Source organism: Columba livia, chromosome 17 (assembly GCF_036013475.1).
Source record: "Columba livia isolate bColLiv1 breed racing homer chromosome 17, bColLiv1.pat.W.v2, whole genome shotgun sequence".
Classification (NCBI taxonomy): domain Eukaryota; kingdom Metazoa; phylum Chordata; class Aves; order Columbiformes; family Columbidae; genus Columba; species Columba livia.
Window position 1 is genome coordinate 3,042,479 of NC_088618.1, and position 21,280 is coordinate 3,063,758.

At 43.5% G+C, this 21,280-nt stretch overlaps 1 protein-coding gene across 2 annotated transcripts in view; it reads right to left on the reverse strand.

The window, feature by feature from the left end:
* LOC102090998 (transmembrane protein 132B) overlaps positions 1-21,280 on the reverse strand; it is a 222,948-nt gene that overhangs the window by 117,369 nt on the left and 84,299 nt on the right. For both annotated transcript variants that reach the window (XM_065033355.1, XM_065033356.1), the window contains one exon: positions 8,873-9,013. In XM_065033355.1, the coding sequence (XP_064889427.1) occupies positions 8,873-9,013 (141 nt within the window). The remainder of the gene's footprint in view (positions 1-8,872; positions 9,014-21,280) is intronic.

Consider the following 21,280-nt stretch of genomic DNA (forward strand, 5'->3'; position numbering starts at 1 on the left):
AAATGTGTTGTTAGTTTTTGGACTTTAACACACTGGCTGTTAAGTAAGCAAGTCAACACATCTTGAATGGAATTCAAATGTGTGCTATAGGCTCCACTACAAGTCAAACTCATAAATTGCTAAAAGCAGGAATTAAACATACCTCAAATACCAGCCCCCCGATTTCGCATTTATTCAGTAATCTTTTCCAGACCTATTATATCCAAGAACAATCCAATTATGGTACTTAAATCTCTGTGTACAGCTGTCAAAATTAAACTCCTTAGCAACACTTCCACCACACTCGGAAAGGTCTCTGCGCTACGCAAGATTTCCGTTTCTGATTTTCACAATATTTTCAGGTGTGACAACTAATATCTCTCATTATATATATCATGGCTTACCATCAAGACCTACATTTTCTGCATGTTGCTGCCTCTAATTGCTGACTCTGAGTCCCTTATCATTACACCTGGTATCAACAGAACCAAGGTAGGTGCTTAAAACCAAGTACATACTTAAGTGGCACCCTTCATATAGGTGCTTTTCTGAGTTTAGACTTAAGTTTAAAATTGCACTATAAAAATACAACCTTTACAGAAGAATCAGGTAATGCTTTTGTGGTGTGATGGTTTCGATCATGTCTTCTCCCTCCCTCCCTCCGTCACCTCTGTAAGGCACTGAAACTCCCATCAGTAAGGTGATGCTGGATATCTAACGGTGCTGCACAGACACCTAAATATGTGCAGAGCTCACATTTATAAGATTAACTGTGACTAAGAATTGTGTTTCCTGGATGTTTCAATCAGCATACACCTAAGAAAAGGTTTCTTCATATCTAAGTTAACAAGGGAAAAAAAAGGTGACTAAATTGTAGAAACAGAACTCGAAATCCAGCACACATTCACTTTTGTTCCTTGGGTCGGGACATCTGCTATGAGAGCGATGGGCTCAGCAGCCACGCTTACTTGGGCTTCATCACTCAAGTCTTACGGTCTCAGGGAAGCACGGCTGGAATGTGCAGGCGTATCTCTGTAAACCTATAGAAATTTTCCAGAATTGTACAAATTTTTGTCATGCACCTCCTGTGGCAGCTCACCCGCAATCATCCACATGACTATTACAATGTAGCACGTAGGAAATAACGGACACTAAACCAGGAGAGGCTCAGAGAAGCCCATTGACTCCTGAATATGTCATCATTCCCTTTGGCATCCACTACAGAAAATGCAAGCAAGCACCAATGGATGAATAACTGTTTGAACAGTCATTCACTCAACAGCATGCATTTGAAATTTGCTCCCAGCCTCCCCGCTATATTCTTGCAGCCTTAATTATGCAGACTACCCTACCCTGAAATTAAACTTTCCCAACTGTTACATCAATATTAAGATTCACATCTAGGAATGATATACCCAAAATGAAGCTAATTAGGTCGAATTAAAAAACAAGACTCATTTCAGAATAATTTGGCTCATCTTTCAGAAGCAATATCACTCAGAACAGCCTTTGGATCAGGTTCTGTGGACCCCACTCAGGCCCTTGCTCACTTGAGCACATAGCTCAAGTTTGAAGCTTCTCATATATCATACCTACCCAGTACAAAGACAGCATGTAATCACAGCTATTTTACCTTCTAAACAAGATGCAACTTTTAAAAGACTTTAAAGTATTTTTTGCATTTACTGTATGCCAGTTAAACAAATGCTGTCAGAAGGAATCTTCTCCGTAGTTTTCTGGATTTACACAAAGCTTTCTACTTGCTTGGTAAGCTAAGAGATCTTTATCAAACATTGATTTTCTAATTCATTTTCATGCCTCTGTATATGATATCACCTCACTTCACTGAATACAAGTGAATACTATAGAGTTCTTCCAACAAGACATTCCACATTTTCCAAAGTTTCACGACACAGTATATTTACTTTGCTGGGGTTCCCTGCTGCACTGCGCAACAGGTTTTTCCAACTACAATAGGTATATTTGTTCAAAAATACATCCTTGGGTCATACTAAAGGTGCCATAGCAGCACAGCAAGGATGGAATAAGAAGAGCCACTAAGTCATTACCTTCTTGGACTGGAGAACTGGGGCCAGGTAGCAATTACCTGGACAACCAGTCAGTGATCCCTGTGACCCATCTCTGCTGGAGTCTTTACCAGCGCATCAGCGAGCCTAACTAAGAACAAACAGCCGTCCGATAAAGCTGGCTGGCCAGGAGAGAATTCATGTGGTTACCAGACTATTAGGCTCCCAACAGGAGATGGACAGACAGACAAGTTCTTTGTTCTCGGCCCTGAATGAAGGAAAAAAAAAAAAATCCCTTCAGAAATGATACTTTCCTATTTGATCCTAGAACCACAGCTTTCTACAAAAGTTGTCCCTCCTACTGCTGTTAATTTGTCTATTAATTTCTATGTCCTGTCTAAGCTACTGTGCTGTCAGCACTTTCATCTTACAGAAGCAATTCCAAGCAGGCTTGGGTTCTTTGATACAAAAAGGCATATATATAAAGAATGAGGGTTAGTTAGCATTCTTATAACTCTGGTTTTCTTTGTGACTCTATTGAGTCATTCATGTTTGAAAAATGCGTGTGGATGCTTCTCACTGGAATACTCTTTACACAAAGCAGAGCAGACTCCATCACTCATAATAGAGGTCACAACCTTAAAACTGGTGCATTAAAGATAAAATCCTCTTCTTCAATGGCTCAAGAGACAGTGCTGTCTTGGGGTCTGGCCAAAGGCCAGAGAACAAACCGCTGCAGGATCTATAGGCCGCGCACGCTCTACATTCAAAGCACGTTTCTGTGCCCGCGACTACCTCTGACCTAAGGAAAGCAGCAAGTGCATAAGAATAGGTGGGAAACACCCAAGCCAGTACGCTCCAACACATAATCTAGGACTTCTTCCCTCTATTTTTTAATTCAAAACCTTCCTTTTCAAAGTAGCTCAAGTCTGGCTTTCATGGTGGAAAGAGGCCCTAAGGCAGCCTGGCTACTCCAGCTACATCAGACCGCGCTGGCAGGGGGGACAGCGTCACATTTCCCTTCCCCATCTCCCCAGCTTTTCTTCTTCAGCTCTTCTCTACTCTGCCCAGTCTGCTTTACACATCTCCTTGTGTTTCTTTGCTCCCTCTGCTCCTCTTAGTCACTCACTTCAGTACTACGTGAACTTCATGACATCCAGCTCCCCGCCTTTGCATGGGCCTAAAAGAGGACAGAGCAAGGCTGGCTGGCTGTACGAGTTACTGCGCTTTTGTGTAAAGCAACACATGCCATTGATCTTCTGTCAGCCTACTGCTGTTGCTGATGGCACTTTACATGCTCAGTGTCCTGGGGCCAAGCAAGTTCCTTTGGCAATAAACGCCATCAGAAAGTGTTTCACTGCCCCAGGGTGGTTAACAGCACACTGCTGTGTGCTATGGCAGGCTGCAGCCACCCATCTTTATTGGCTTATTTATCCTACAGAAGGCACCAAACTCCTCGTTTGAGCTCCAGCACCGACACTGCAGACACGACCGAGCTGCATCCTCGGGCCAAGTCACTGCAGTAAATCAGCTCCAACAACCGGGACCGCAGCAGGTTCTCTTGCAGACAGAGGGAATCTCTGCGCCACAATGACATTTCTTGATGGAAATGAGCTTGGAGGCAACACAGCACCCAAGTATGTCATTCTGGAGCAGAGTGATGGTGAATTCAGTGCAGAAACACCTCCACAAAGCTGTGAGAGATCCTAAATCTGGCAGAGCCCCTGCTGAGTACAGCCAGAAAAGCCTCTTCGCACCCAGGCAGCTTCCAGGTGGAGTCTTTGCTTATTGCCCTCAGCAAAGCGGGGACTGGAATAGGGTTTGGGAATGCGGTATTTCCCCACAGCAGAAGGGATAAGAGTCTCAAACTGTCAGAGAGGAGAGAACCTCAGCTCCTGTTTTCGAGACATACCCACAGCTTTAGAAACGAAGCAATATCTTTGCTCAGTTGATCATCAGCTCCAACAACACATATTTACTTTAAATAAATGTATGCACATATCTTAACTGGCAGCCAACTTCACATCTTCCTTTTGAGTGATATTTCTGGTTCAAAGGGTGTTTCCAAGCACAAAAAAAGAAGTGAATTATTTCAAAATAGGAGGGTCTATTTGCATACCTATAAATACATGAAATAACTGCTTTTCCTGTTATAAATACTTTTATACACGCTACAATTTTAGAAAGTAATTTCATTTTCTCGAATTCTATGAACACCTCTTAAAATGATAAAGAAACTGAATGATCATTATAGAACCTTCATTTTTATTGAAGTTTAAAGATAGATAATGTCAAATGTCAGACAGCTGAGCTGGTTTGCATCAATTAAAATAAATAAATATAACTGAATTTCTAGGCAACAGAATAAATACTTCTGAGTACACTCGAAAAAAATCCCCCTGCAGATCTCACCCTCCCTGCTCCTGCATTCTGAGTCTCTCTCATGCAAGTTTAATTCATACAGTGATAGATATTCTGAGACATGGAAGCTGTAGTAGAGACATGGAGTTAAAACACTCCATAAGTGAGAAGAACCAGTTTGGTCTCAATACCACGATACTCAGCACTGCAGGTAAAATCAATTTCCTTAACTTTGTTGGTTAGCGTAAATAGAACCTTTCTGATTAAAGAGGATAATTTTGTCAGAGGATAAGACTCTCCTCACCTGGTAATAATCTAATACAATTTAATGACAGTTTTCCTGAGTGAGGAGACGGATCTGTTCATGCAGGCCCTTTCAAAGCAGAGTCGCAACCATCTGGCCTAAGTGTTTGTGCCATCTCGTCTCTCCTGAACCACAGGCCAGGTCACATTCAGTTTTTGTTCTTCAGCTTTCCAGCAAGGAGACTCTGAGATACATTGGAGTGTGGGGTCTTGCAAACAAGACCACAGAAACTCAGTTCCTGCTCGGCAATGACGCGAAATAACCTAATCCTACAAAATGCTACGTCACTCCAGCATAATTCCTGAAATCCCATTTCTCTGGATATCAGTGCTGAGTTATGAGGGACTGTAGCTTACCAAAGAGGGATTGTGCTCTCAGGGCATCTTCTCGAGCCCTCTTGCCCTAGTCCTACTGCAGACTAATTTGTGGCACGTTCTGAGATGCTTCCAGAGAACATTGAGGTGCAAAGGACAGAAGAACTGCAAAGGTCAATCCGCCTTTTGGCAAACACAGTGGAAAAAGCCTGCGTGGTCTTTACAAAGATAGGATCGGTTTTCTGGAAAGTATCAAGGATTTGTGTCTGGTAGTCTCGCAAATTTTGGCCTTGTCTTTCCAGCGCATTTTTTGCAATAATTCAACACATAGCCCTCCATTACACTTTAAGATTCCAGTCCTTCACGAACACGGCTATTCTGCATGGGAGGCCGAGATCACTTGATTTCTATCTGAGCCCTGCAGCCCTGACTCGCTCTGCTCCTTGCCAGATGCACTCAAGGCAGAAATCCATACAGACCCTCTCCTATGGAAGGGACGTGCTGGGTCCCAGCCACAGGCTGAATGCAAAAGTATTGGTGGTCCGAGTAGAAACTGTGTCTTTCGAAACAAAGCACATCGCTGCTGCAACTAACCCGACCAAAATGAGACGCACAGAGCTCTGCCCCAAGGAGAGAACAGGGAGGGGCAATAAATGCAGATGACAACAATCAATCTCACTCAATGGGCTACCAAAAAAGTCCTTTGTGATGGCAGCAATAAGGGCAAAGCAAGGCTCCACACACACCAGAATAGATGTGTGCGTATATATTCTTGTGTGTGTATATTTAAAGGAAGTCTCTTCTTTTTACGCTCTTTGTTCAACTACATTATCAAAAAGAGGTTTGAAATACAAGCTTATAGGACTACTAAAGAGGTGAATTTATGAATGTATTCCTAACAAAACACACGCTGGAAAGCTTTAATCTATGAATTGTGACAACCTTGGACAAAATGGATTTTTAATGGAATATAATGTAAACTGCCTGAAACGTTGTGATAAGGAGTTTTTTTTTAAGCAATGCACAGACAAGGCATGATGCACTCTGCATGAAAGGAGGAAAGGTCTTAATTTAAAGCATTTTAATGAACACTCAATTTGTGTAGGGAAATGTGAGAAATGGAGATGAAAAGCTCACGATAAAGATAACACTGCAGAGGGGAGAAGGAGAAAGATTAGAAAAGTAAGCAAATTTGAAAAGGCTCCAGCCGATAACGCCGGCTGAAAGGAACGCGCTCTGGATTACCAACGTGTCACAGTCCAAAGCCACCGTTCTCCTTGCAAGCAGTGCCTGTCGGTGGCTCTTATCAGAGCTGCACACTGGGGAAGAGAGAGCGAGCGGAGTGCGGGGCGGTGGAGAACAGGCCTCTCTGGAAGCCGAGGGCAGCGAGGACAGCTGGAGATTTCAGCAAGCGCAGCTCTGACTTGCTGGAGTTTCTCACTTGCACGGAAAGCCCAAGGGAGGGTGCAAAACCCAGTGAACTCGGCACCTCTTCTGCAGAGAACACTACCTGGGCTCTGAGGCTCAGCCCCGGCCTTACTACCAGAGCATCGCCCAGCACACGTGAAATTACTTCCAAAGAGGAAAAACCGTCTCCCCCGAGGTAGATACAACTCTGTTTACTAATAGTTTCTCCTCTGCAATGAAAGAGATTGATCCTGTACTCTCACTCACACATAACCTGCCTTTAATAAAGCTCCTTGAATTACTAAAATGAGGAACAGATGAATCGGGTTTAGTGACACTTTTTGCCACGTTGACCTTAACAGAAGCGAGTTCATGCCTCTGCTCATTTAAATGAAGCAGCAGAACCCCCACATAAGCACTTAACATTCTTCAAAAGAAACAAGAGGGCCACCAGTATGACCAAAAAGGTAAAATAAAGTAAAGATCAAAGTTAAATATTTACGCTAAGCACTACAATATTTGCAAATCTGGAAATGATCTTTCAGCAGTTTCTATTTGCATACTTTAATTAATCCAAAAATATTAAACTAATCTCACAAAGGAAAGGGTCAAAGTATTAATTAACTTGAGATTCGTTGCTTTTGTGCAATTTAACAGTCCAACACAAAGAAAAATCAGTTTTAATAAAAACTAAGTTACTGTGACAGGTATAATTTCATGGATTAGTGAAACCTCGTACAAGGCAATGAGTTTCAGCATTTTTTGCCTAATTTTAAAAACAGTTGTTTCATTTCAATAGGGAGATTCCACTGTAACACTAAATGATCTTAAAGGTTTCCTTTCACCTCAGCATTTCACTCTAAAATGGATGGCTTCCCACTTTGCTCTGAACAGAACAGAGGTCACGGTTGTTGTCACAAAAGGCCTGACTACAGCATTCAGCAAATCCCGCCCAACCGCCCAGACCAGCGGGTTATTTCCCTGCTGGAGCCACCACGCGCCACCCTGCAGCTCCAGAACGGGCGCGCTGGGTCCCCCGAGCCAGCGTCGCTGCGGACCGAGCTCTCCCCACGCCAAAGGGACGCTCTGGTTCTTTAACAGCTTTTGGAAGAAATGGGAAACCTTGCCAAAAGACAAAGGATTTGGATACAAAGCATACAACACCTAAACCAGATGCCAGAGCTCTGCTTTATCAGTAGAGTAGCGCATGAAATCCCAACAAATTAACGACGGAAGGTGCCTTGAATTTCCTACATCACAACCTCACAACTGCAACTTGAACAAATGTGTTTAGCAAAGAAGAGGGACTCCCCACACACCGTTTTTTATTTATTTTAAATGAGGAAGAAGTGAATGAAAGAGCTAATGAACTGAAAGGTTTGCCCAGCGTTTCATGCCAGACAGCTCTGTAGCACTTGCCTTAACCAAGGAGACCGAGCGGGGAATCACCTCCCCTCGCTTCACGCGTTCTCGATGCAAATGTCTGCGGCCCGCCCGGTCGCCCCCACTCTGCACCTTTCCTGGGGAGAAACAGGCACTTTCCACCTGCCTTTCCTGTTTTATACATCCAAGAGTTCTCTCGCCTTAGCAGTGCCTAATTCCCCTGGTGCTAAAAAGCCAACCCGTGGACGAATAAACAGCTTTCCCCTCCACACTTGTTCTGCAGGTACCCAGAACTAGATGGGATTCATTCGTTCCTCAAATGAAGTTTCGGAAACTAAACAGAGTAGAAACTCTTTGCACTCACTCAAAACCTCTGGAACAATTTTCCTAGGTCTAAACAATTACTAACAACCATTTTCTCCCTTACAGGAGCTTTTGGAAAATGATGGATGAAAAAGACTCCTCAAATAAAAATTTTCACATAAAGTTTTGTGATTTCTTAATTATGATACAATTTCAAGCTACATTTACGCACAGTGTACTTTAAGTGTAGAGTAACTGCATGATAATGGAGGGAAATGGCTTATATTGTAAAATACATAATTCTGACTAACAACATAAATTTCTCATTACCTTCAATATAGCTTGTGGGAGCATTACGATAACAAACGTACACGGCATTCACGAGACAGTTCATAGACACTCATAGGTGTTTCGCAGCAGTAATGAATAACATTTAATAGCTATTACTTTCACAGCTTTTCAAATAAAGAAGACAGCATTGTCCTATATTGCTTTCAATTCTTGTTCCTATTTCTCTATTTTAATCCACTTCTTTCTGTTGGCTCTTTGGCGACAGGGTTTCTCCTGCTTCCCTGAAGGTGCATGAAAAGCAAATATGAGCCAGGACTAGCTGGCTGCCTCCAGTTTAATTCCATCATCTACTTCTGAGGCTCAGAAGTGAAACCAAAGGATCAGATCACCTATTGCCTTTCCAAGGAGGCTAAGGAGGCATAAATGCCACTATTAAAAGAGCAATACGACTAATCAGCGAAGCGTTTTCGCAAGGGTTAACGCACCCGGCGCTTGGCGCTCACCTGCTCTCGGCGCCGGGGTCGTTGTGCACGCAGGTGACGGTGGCGCTGGTCCTCGCGCTGTCCGTCTCCTCCTGAACCCCCCACTGGTCCGCGTCGCTGACTCGGATGTCCACGATCTTCACCCCCGGGGCCGTCCTGATTCTGTTGGGAAACAAAAGGGGTTGCTTTGGTTACAGAAACCCAGAGAGGTAAGCAAGGAAGATGGAAGGAAATATTCCCTCTTCCGTTAGTAATAGACTGATACATCACAACTGTAAGCTACTCTGCCTTAAAACTATAAAACAGGTCCAATCATTTTAAAGAGACGAAGTACGAGCTTCATTATGTGCAGAGCCAGTTAATTTTCAGCTTGAACAATGTGGAGAGAATAAGAATGCTTTCTGCTTCAGTAGCACCAGTTTGATATAAATGAAACAGATGTGACTAAGCATAAGTTGATTTAATTTGTTTTGTCTGTCCTGCAGTTCGAGATGGAGAATCAGAGCGCTGGTGGTATCAAACACATCCTCCTGCTTGCAGACCTTTGCGAGTAAGGTACCTTCTAATACAAGGGCGATCTGCATGGAAAAAAAATGTGTTTCACTGCTCAAAGACCATAATGCATGAAGGAGAGAGAAGCAATAAGTTATTCTAGATCCAGAACTGAGAGACAAAATTTACACCATTATATTGGGATCTATCAAACTGGGCATGTCAAACTCTGATGGCTGAAAATAATATGATGCTGACACGGAAAACCTTGATTTCCTAAGCATGAATAGAGTCTGAAAGAATTTTGGTAGCTGGTAAATGTCACCATTTTTTGGCTGAAAAGAAATTTGCTAAGAAAATAAGTCCATGCTCCAGTGGGGCTCAGCGTTAGGAACAGATTGCCAAGGAACAGGAAACAAACTGCTTTTAATAGCAGGGACTTCATTTGTGCAGCTTGACTCCTGAAACAAGCCTGAGATTTCGACAGGAGTGCTGCAAATACGCCTGGAGAACAATTAGGCAAAAAGCAACTGCTGTAGTGCCACGTTCGCCACTACTGTGACTTAATTAATTAAAAGCAAAGCCAAGAGGGACCTCTTAGTCGTATGGTGGAATGGAACAGCACTGCTGAGACTTGAAGTGTTACTTAACAGTGAATTATGATGGATTTGCCCCAATGCCTCGTGGCCACTTGGTGCTCATGTTACACTATTCAGAATTTCCTTTATGTCCTAGCTGAGTTCATGGGTTTGGATCAAAGTAACTTCAAGACTCAACGGGTGGTCTTTTCCTCTGAGAAAGAATTAATTCATCCTGCTTTTATGATATCCTTATTTTTGCCTGTAAGGCTTTACTAACTTAATGGACCAAATTCATGCCTGGCATAACCAGTCTGATGAAAAATGTTTTCTGTAAGGAGAGAATTTTACTTTATGTTTTTCTAATTGCCTCCCTTCATGTTTCTCCACAGACATTCATATCTCCAAATAACATGCCTCCGAGCTTATGTGCCCCCTTCCTACCATCTTCTCTTCTTTTTTCAGAGGAACATTCATTTATTCTGTAGTAATTACACTGGACCCAATCGTTCCTGCAAGACACCTACACGGCTTCATTTCAGACTGACTTGTAGGTTACATGAGATGGAGAATTAGGCCTTCAGCAACAGATTCAATAATTTTTTTTCATTAGACTTAGTCAACTGCTCTTGAAAAAAATCATTATGGTCTGATTAAAACAAAAAAGAAAAAAAATCACTTTCCCAGCAAATTATAATTTTTAACCAATGTGCCTCCCCACCCCCTCCTCAATTTCCCATGGTTTTTCTTGATAACATGCCTGGAAACTTCTAATCCAACTTTCTACCCAAGTCAATGCCTTGGTTAATTAAAGGTTAATTGAAGGGCAGGAGATGCTGGAGGCAGGGGTTGGGGCGAGGGGCAGGACAGCTGCGTGTCACCCGTTATTTCAGGATTCAGCAGCCTTTTTCCATCTGTCAGAAGGTGGTGTGTCCTCCTACACGCTTTTACACTACAGATATCTCCACTCCGCACATTTCCTTCCACTCTGATCCAAACCTCACACATCTGTTTTCCCCAGCGAGGATGAAATGCGACGTGGGACAATTCCCGGCCCCACCTGGCCGGGGTTTAACCACACGGGACCCTGTGCAGCTCCATCCTTCATGGAAGGAGAAGCTGCTTCTCCTTCTTTACCCCCATCAGTGATCCCCACACTGCGTGAGGATGCAAGAACCTCAAATATCCACATCATGCCGGACTGTTCCAGCCTCTCCAGACACACTGCACCCCAAAACCTCGCTTCCCTCTTGGGCCGAGGCCTCAGCCGTGCCAACCCCCTCAGCTTGGCTGTTTCTTGTGTCAGCTCAGCTCTGAGGAGCTTTTGGCCTGTCTGGCCACAGATGAGACTCCCCCGATGCCTGTCCTGCTCAGCTCGGCCTTCAGGGCACTGTCCCTTAACAGGAGGCCTTCTGGATTTTGGCAACGCTGTCTTCTTGACTGTGCCTCCAGCTCCCGCTTGCTGCACATCTGCTGTCCTGCTGGGTTAGCATCAAGTGAACATCACATACTCTGCTCCCCAGCTACATTTTCCAAAAAACGTCTCAGAACGTTGCATTTGAGGAAAATTTCCAGTCTAATCCCCTGCAACGCATCTGCTCTGGTGGGCTGAGACAAGATGTCGTTTTGTGTTTCTGGATATCAGTAGAGCCAGGAAGGTTGAAAGAAGGAAGAAACCGAATTCAGCTTCTCACTTAGGAAAAGTCAAGAAATTCAAATTACAGCAGCCTACATATGGGAGGTTTAAGCCTACTATTCTTCAGATAAGTGATTCATATATTTAAATCTGCCCCCAACCTCCACAGGCACAGAAATTGTTGTAAGTGTTGGTGAGTGAGGCTTTGAAAAAGAATAAGAAACTCCTACCAGAGCTGACATTAAGTGGAGAAAGGACGGTAAATGGCCAGTGTGAGCCCGGGCGCTGGGTCCGTCGCCCTGCTCTGTGCCACGCTTCAATTATCAGCTTGGGTGGCTCATTTGGTTTTCTTATACCTCCCTTCCCACATATAAAGTACTGGAAAGTGCTGCTCTTCCAGCTCCCATGGAGCTGTAAGGATAAATAGAATTGCTTGATGTCATTTAAACCTTCCACCTGACAAAAAAATCTGACATGTCTGGGCTTGAAGTAATTGTTACATTGTTACCACTAAGATGCCTTAATTCTTTATATAATTATGAAAAAAAAAAAAAAGGAACAAACCATGAGAGCCAACTGGAAGTTTGGCAAAATGGACGTTTCATTTCCATGAAATACTTGCTTTCTGAAAAGCAGAATTTTCAGACAGAAAGCCGTCCTCTTAAAAAGCACTCGCCCATCTTTAAAACGTTACAACTCGCGTGGCATTTTGATAATGCAATTAGCAGAGATGTAAATGAGATAGAGGAACACTGACTGAGCTCACCAGAAGTCAGCCAGCAACAGGGCCCCCACGCTCCAGCCTGGATCACGAACGTGAGCATCACCATTTATTCATGATACTCCCTCCGGGGGGAGGAGGTCCAACAGAAATGTGCCACCCTCAGGCACTGCCTTTGTGACACTTTAGCCCATGAGATCTTAAGAGGAGGTGGCTGGAAGCAGGGGAAGTGTCAAAGCAACCCAGAGCAGGCAATCAATGAAACAACTCCCTCGCAAGTGAATTTAGCCTCTTCTCCAGCTGTAAAAGCAGAATAAAGGAGGCTGCTTTCGATTTAGACTGCAGAACACATTTGGTATCCCTAGCAGTGTTTTTTCCCTGAGCAGCATGTCCTCCATTTACTACGGAATATAAAGATGGAAACATGATAGACCGAACAGAGCGGGCAAGCATCCCCAGCCTGCCAGCCTGGAACAACCAGAAACTATTTTAAAATGCAATCCCAGCCTTAAATGCAGGTGACCCCATGAATTCGGGCGCTCTAAACCTCTGCTTTCAGTTTTAACGGAAGGAAAGGAGAAGGTACAAGTAATCACCAGGGCTGGAAAGTAATTTAAGGGCTGCAAGAGGGATTTAAAAAGCCGAGCACTTAGTGGAAGTGGTGCAGGGACTTCCACTGCCTCCCAGTCAATTAACTGCCAAATCGGAAGGTAAATGCTGGCTCGCAGAGCACCCCCAGCAGCACTCCCGGCAGCAGTAATTGGGAAGGAGAATCTTGGCAAAAGGGACTTCAAGATAGAAACAGAAGGAAAAGATATTTAGGAAATAAAACGGGAATGTGCTCACGGCAGATGGAAAATGCTCAAAAAGATGAGAAAAAAGACTTTTTGCAGAGCTATTTTAGAAATCCTCTTATCTTCCCTCCACCCCATTATGGAGGAAAACATGATCTGAGCTAAATTCACTCTCAATGATGTACTAATAATAACAGTTATGATAATAAATTTAATTTGTAATTTCCAACCATTTCTGTATTCAGCCTTTCAACATGCATTTTTAGCCCAATTAAAAATAAAATCATTATCCTTCCCCTACAGGAAATCCAAGCTGCAGGCCAGTTATTTAACTTGCCTAAAATTGCACTGTATCTGCAGAGCCAGGAGGGTCGATACACCCCGATTCTCAGGCTTACACATCAGCCAGACACCCCTACTCATCTTTAAGACCAAAGCAGAGCAGAGCTGAGCAATTCCGAGTCCTCACAGAGCATTTTACATATCTGAAGAATTGCACAAACAGCAAGCAATTAGTTCTGAACAAGGACCCTGGGGAGCTTCTAGTTCAAATACATGTGTTTTAAGATACATTAAGCCAAGCACTATAAATTAAAATAATCACTGAATTCAGGCATAACATCTAGGGACTTCGGGGATGTGGGCGAGATGGGCAGTGTTTTTCTATAGGAAGGAATAGAAGCATCCCTGTATAGGGGGAAGAAGCAAGTGGAGTTTGCTGGGAGACAGAAGGAGAAGAGGGTATGTGATTCGTATTGCCACATCCAAGAGACTCCCACGGCAATTGGGAGTTGATTGGTATAATGTATGAAACACTGGGAAACACCATTATAGCAGATGGAGAGACGAGATGAGACCGCAGCTCCCCCGAAGAGAGGCACCATCACTCCCTTCTGTGTCTTCCCAAACTTCTTGGCCAAAATTCTCTGTGGGTAACACAGAAATATGACGAAATGAGAATGCCCAACCCGGCAAATGTTCATCTGCGCATCCTCACCTCTGAGGGAAGTCAGATTTCTAACAGCTCAGGGATTAGGCCCTAAACCTATAAATATATGAATGGGACTGTCATAGGCAGGGACAGGAGTTGGACTCTGTGATGCTTTGCATCCCTTCCAATGCAAGATATTTTATGATCCTATGAAATCTTCACAAGCTAAGCAAGTGTTTATTTTCTAAAGTCTTTTTCCAAGAACTTTACATCTTTGTTCTTTTATATTTTAAAAGACTTGTCACAGATTCACATTCAAACCACTTCCCCATTAAATTCTCCTAAAAATAGCAACACTAGGCCAGCTGCATTTGTTTCCGTATTCATGTCGCTATAAGTAAAGCTATCTCTCTAAGTATGTAAAATATACATCAAAATACACAAAGATCCTGCAATAAACCAAGCTCTCTCCAAAAGGTCACAAGTCTAGAAGCACAAATAATATGCTGCTTTATCACAAAGTAAAACAAACGACCTGCAAAGGAGTCAGGAAATGTGCCTTTCCCACCCTCTGGTATACCTCAATTTCTCGCTGCATCTGTTACGCTTATATATCACATTTGTAGCTGTTTGTTTAACCCTGTGAAGCATTTTGGGATGCAGTTTCTATGAAAGCAATTATTACTGTCGTATATCAAAATATCTCTGCTCAACAGGCGCTCAAGGAAGAAAGTCACCGCCCAGCCCGCGGGTAGGACAAAGCGGACAACACAGGTACAGTGACCAGCATGACGCAAAGAAGGAACCAAGTTGCCCAAAAGACATGGTGGATACCATTAAAAAAAGCCACAACAACTCAGAGAACTGAAAACCCTTTGAATTTGTGGAGGGGATCAATGCTAAAGGTTTAGAACGATGAAATGACCAGTTTTCTACACAAAAAGGTGAAACTATCAACCTAATTTTTTTTTCAGCCCAACAAATGTTTCAAAATAAGCTAAACATCAAGCTCACGAGCATATTGGATTTTGAATAATGAAAAGAGTAAACAGGATTTTAATTTGGATTCTGCCAGTAAAGTGCTTTCCGTGTGATAAATTAACTATTAGGGATGACAAATTAACACGACCTACCCTTGAATATGATGGCTTATGATTTTGAGGTAGCTTTTACAGAAGCATGATCAAAATAAGGCAGGATGAAAAATAGGAGATGATCGTATGGGGGGTATTTTATAAAAAGAAAATCCTCCCTCATCTTGTCGTCAAACTGTGGGTATAACTGCTCTGAAAAAGCACGGCACAATTTCCCAAAAGCCCCTCGTTTTTCCTAAGAATGTCTAAACGTTTCAGGAGAGATCCTCAGCTGGTCTAAACCACCAAACACTGATGAACATTACAGCAGTTCTTTCATACCGAGAAGTTGAATTTCACATCTTTGAAGCCAAGTCAAAAATGAGGTGTTATCCTCTATGATTGTTCTTGTAAGGGAGAGGTTTCCCAGAAATATCTTCTAGATAAAAGACTACATAAGATCAGCAAGCAGTGTGTGAATGTCTTCAAAGGAACATGTTTTATTTCCATATCCAATGGAAAATTCCCATTTTTATAAAAAAAAAAGAAAGAATACATGTTAAAATTTCATCTTCCTATTTAAGCAGAAACTCCCTTTTTCAATCTGCTCGCTCTCTCGCTCAGGTAAGCAAGTAGAGCTTAAAAAACCAGCAGAAAGACATCCTAATAGGCTCGAAATTAAAGCTATTAATTCCTGTTCTTATTTATCCCTGTCACAAAGCAGACCTGTTTATATGGGTTTCTAACACTGCTATGGAAACCCGAGAGGTTCTGTAGTCTTTATGTAACACGAGGTGAAAACTCCATCTCCCACAGCGAACACTCTTCTCTTTGAAATATGTCAACGGTGGAATTGTGTCCCCCTGGGAGAAAGAGTGTTGCCAGGCACTGGGGCAGGAGACATCGGGTCCAATTCTGTTGACTCAAGACGTTTTATTAACTATTTAACTGTCTGCGCAACTTCAAAATGGGAATAAGGATCTTCACTCACCTTTGCTTGGAAATTCATCCAAGGAGAACAAATTAGACTATTTCTGTGGAGACACTGTGCATTTGTATCCTTACACACGGTGCAGATACTGTATTTCAATGTCTTTCTGTAATTTCCCAGCAGGCACTTTAAAGCGCAGGTCAAAGAGTTCTGTAGCAATCGGCATTTTCTTAGTAAAACTAACAGCCAAAATTTTAGTCCCTCTGAAAACATTGTTATGCCTTTGACATAAAAATTGCTGTACTCATAATAGAAGCAAATGCGGCTCTAGACTGTGCTGGAAGTTCATTACACCAGGCCAGGTCTGATGTTGGGGTTGCTGACCCCACCACCGCGGCTCCAGCGACTCCCACTGCGCCAGCACTGAGGACAATCGGGTCCTCCGGCCTTTGCTGCCTGGAAACACTGCCTGTAACTTGCCTGAAATCCACGATTCCTAACTCTCGCTCGACACTTTATACTTTCAAAATATCCAACAAACATGAACTAACCATTCTTGCTATTGATGAAAAGGAGACAGCAGATATTTTTCCAACTCTAAATGATCCTCGCGCTACCAAACAACTCATAACGTCCCTTTCTCATTAGGATGCACAACCGGCTCACCCCTCTGCCCCCCTGAAAGAGGAGAGAGATCTTCCTTTATTCATTTTCCTTTATCCCACTGCCTCCGCTCAGTTAGCTGAGTTGTGATGTGTTGATTACTACTCAAAGAGCTCGAGTGCCTGCTGTCACGCAACCTTAGACATATCCAAGTATTGAAGTATGTGCCCTCTTTTCTCCAACACAACAATCCGTGGTGCTCCTTCTCTGTAGAGGGAAGAGGCAAAATACTGGAGTGGTTTTCTGTAGCATGTGTGTACAGGACAAAAATCAAAGCCCGCTCGGTCTCTTCAACCTTTCTCTGAAAGATCTAAAACGCTCAGACTGTGTCCTTTACCTTGAAACCAATGCAATGCTATAATAGATGAAACTCTTCCTTAAAGCCCTAGAAGTACAGGAGAAAACGCATTACCGAGTCTGAAGGTGTCCAAAGTATTTGAACTTGGAATTCTTGCAATCATGCAGAAACACAGCTTTGAAAACGATAATGAAAAAATCAAAGTAAGTCAGAGGTTTCCTCCTGCAAAGACAAAGATACTTAGAGGTTTCCTTTCATTGAAAGGCTCCTTTCAGAAATCAGCACCGCAAACATGTTTGCAGCCTGAAAAGAGTTCAGGCCTCCTGGGAGACAAAGAATTTTTATAAACGGGTCATTTTTCTCCCTCTACAAGTGAAAAAAAAGCCCTGAAGGTCACGGTTTCTGGAAGCACCTAAACAACAACAAAGGAAAAACCTTTCATCCCTCTCCCTGCAAAACCAGATAATGAGCTCCATAGCACTTGCCTTGATCTAACACTGGATGGGGGTTTACAGCATTTAAAAAGTCACTTTGGCTAAATTTGCTCATCACCTTGGAGACTCACACATTTCATACATACGACTGGCAGATGCCCAGAGAGGCCAATGGTGGCCACTCTGTGGCTGATTTTGAGACAGCACGTGTAGTCTGGCCCAAAAAAGCACAAAACAGAGGCCGTGTGCATGCACTGAATGGGGTCTCACCGTGACTTTCACACAGCTAATAACAACTCTTGCAATGGTTTAAAAAGCATGAGGGAGAAGAGCAGCGGTGAGGTTGATGGGCTGACAACACGCTGACATGTCTCCTCCTCTTAGGACGTGAGGTTAAAAGCAAGAGGTCATTTAGTAACAATCATCTTTACCTAAAACATTGCTTAAAACTGCACCAGTAAAATAAAAAGAACATTAAAAAGAGCATGTATACACCTCTAACTTTTGGTGAAACCAGGCACAAAGAGCATCTCATCCAACAAGTGCATGAAGTGGTCTTTAAGGGGTCTATCACACCTTTTCCCACACTTGCGCAGTATTTCTCATAAAAAGAACAGCACAGACAGGGTTGTTACCAGGAACTCCAGCCAGGCTGTGGGAAGGAGACATTGACCTGAGCATAAGGGATGGACTTAGAGGGGAAAGGAAAAGACGCAGAGCAATGAAACTCCTTCCAGAATTAAAAAGGCCACAAGAACTTGGCCTGAACTAGTAGTTGTTGTTTTTATTGGATTATTTTATGGGGTTTTATGTTGTTTAATCGAAGAAAGAAAATGGATGCCATAAAATATGCAGAGCTAACTGGGGCTGCAGAGTACATTGCTGAATATTGCGAGTGATGCCATTTCCCCTTTGCTGTCAAAAAATAAAAATATGGTTCTTTATGTCCCTGTCACACGGAAGAGCGGCCGGCCCGCGCTTGCCAATCAATCACCATGGAGTGCACCTTTACCTTGAGCTGTATGTGCCGGGACGGTGAATAAGGAAAGCTCAGGAAACAATCTCCCTTTCCACAAGATAGAATTCAATTTCCAGCATAGCTCAGCCCACTACTTTTCTTGAAAAGGTGGCGCTATATATTACAGAAAAAAAGCATTTTTCTGCCGCTAGTGAAAACTTTAGCAAGCATTATGATTATGTAGTTTGTACTCCAGGCACCAATGACCAACAATGACCAGGCTAATAATGTGTGAATTCTGATGAGAACCAGCCCTCTAAGTTGGGATAAAACGTCAAAGGCTTTCCCCCCAACCCCATTGTTTTTCTTTTCTGCTCTGCTTTCTTTACTACAAGGTTGGTTTGGTTTGGTTTTCCTAGTGGCAGACAACAACTTTCCAAGATTCTCCTAGAGAAGCAGCACTTCACAGTGAAACGATCCCACTCCGGTGCTCAGGGAGCCCTGGTTGGCCCTTTGGCCACTGTCCCAGCCGGCTGTTACCTTAGACAGCCCCAGTTTGGTTTCTTGGCATGGTGTTTCTCAAAAACTTTTTGAAGACTCTCTGCAGGTAGATTGAGCTTTCACCAACAGCTCTTTGAATCCGACTCTGGACCTCAGCAGACTTCTGCAAATCCCAAGCTTTGCCTCTCCTCCAAGCACAGCTGGCACATCTGGCTGGGTCCACCATCTACTGTAATAAAGTCCAGAGAAAGACCCACAAATAGATGGTGTCAAAGTGCTGGCTCGCTGGATTCGCCAGCAATATTTCTAACCATGAACACAAGGAGACAGTTTATTTTCCCCTCTAGGCGCCCCAAAGCTCCAAATCCCAACTTTTCCTCCACAAATCTGGCCCAAATATCATTCTGCGAGCCGGTGCCTGACAAATGGACCCCGGCAGCCCCAGAGCCTGAGATGGGCAAAGAGGTCAGGAGGATCCAGCCCCCCGAAGTCTGTTGCTCACAGTGCTGCCGCAGCTCTAAAAGCTTATCCAGCCTTGCAAAGCTGTCAGGAAAATTTACCAGCCTCCGCACAAAACTTGCTTGCCGTTTACCACACTGATTGATGATAATGCAAGAAACTAATGGCATTTTACTTGCCTGTCGAAAGAAATTACTCACCCTTGGGCCAGGAGGACTGGGGAAGGATTCTTTAATCCTTGCAGCGATTTTAAATTTAAACTCTAGTGTTCGCAGGGCTGAAGACCAGCCACAGACAGCAGCCTGCTTCAGGATGGAATCAAATGTGATATAGCACACGGGCAGACAGGTCCGGCATGGCAATAAAGCAGGGTGAAAGGCAGCGGCACGCTGCGCTTCTGACCTCTTTAAAAAATTTTACGGATTTCATGGGACCAAATCCATTTCCAGATCATTAATCTGGAATAAAGACCCAGGTCCTGGCACTGTGCATGTGATGAAAAGTTGGGGAAATGACAGGATAAAAGGTTATAATTAAAAATTGGGGATAACTGATCAAAGCGGTACAGGAAGGTGTTCCCGTTTGGTCTATGCATGGAGAAGAACACAGCGGTCTGGGAGGTCAATTCACTTCTCAAATCTGGAGAGCTGATAGGATCATTCCCTCTGTGGCTTTTCTGTCCTTCCTGACACAGGTACTGAACCCCTTCCTTTGTCCTTCAGCATTTTTCCTTTTATCCGGCGTGTTTCTCACCAGGACTGCTCTGTTCTGGCTCTACCTGAACTGCCAGCGTTCCCCCTGGATGGACAGCAGATCCTCCATCACAACATCCTTGTTAAATGAGCTACTTGGATGGCTTGGGGACAGACAACATTCAGTCATTAGCTGGCAGGCCAAGGGTGAAGGACTACGGAAAGTCCTTCAGCGTTAGCTGGTTAGTACAAGCAGGAGCACAGCAGGTTCCACCACCCAGCGCTGCCCCCGGGGAATTTCAGTAAGACAAATAGCAAGGGACACGGCACAGCGCTTTTGAGGATAGGAATGAGCCCGTCTCATGGTTTTGATCTTGGTTAACCTCTGTTTTCTTGACCAGCCTTTATGATTCAAGCTGCTACACATCCTCAGAAACCAGATGAAAAATCGTCTCTGCAAAAGGTCATGAACAAAAAAAAGGGGGAGATAAAACAATTCAAGTTTCATGAAGGCTACACATGCCCAGGCACTAGCTACTAAAAAGTCACTTAAATTTACAGCATTTCAGAGCATACACTGTTTGCAATAACAAACACTCTAAAAACAGCCTTTCCCACTGGGGAAGTTGGGGGCACTGAATCAACTACCTATAAAAATGGCTACAATCCTTTATAACATATTCAGTGGTTTTCAGGGAAAAACACTCTCAGTGAGATACTGCATCCCACTGAGCATTAAGCACTTCCCATTCCTGTTCTGCTTTTCCAATTCTAACTAGTCCCTAACCCTGTTAGTCATGAATTTGCGATTAATGAGCCTTGTTTAGAGGATGTGAATTACTGAAATTGTTCTGATCCACGGGCTCTAAGCACAGAAAGACGATCTTATTCAGCGAGGGAATCTGCTGTGCTTGGGGGGGATTCCAAACCCCCAATGAAGGAAATCAGCTGTTCAGTCTCTCTAACAAGGGGCAGCACGCCGCGCTCTCGCTCCGCAGGGCCACGCCATGGTCGCACAGCGTGGCATCTGGGGACAAAAACCATCTTCATGCGTTAATGATGTTTAACATCTGCTTGTAAATCCAGGGCCGGTCAAACAATGACTGTGACTGAAATGAGGATGGTGCAATTCCACCAGAATTCTTAACTACGAGGAACACGCACACACATACCCACACGCACACGTACTCTTCTGGTCTAACACAGCGAAGGACCAACAACCCAAGGCTAAACTAATTACAAGTAGTTATGCTTGAGCAGGAAAACAG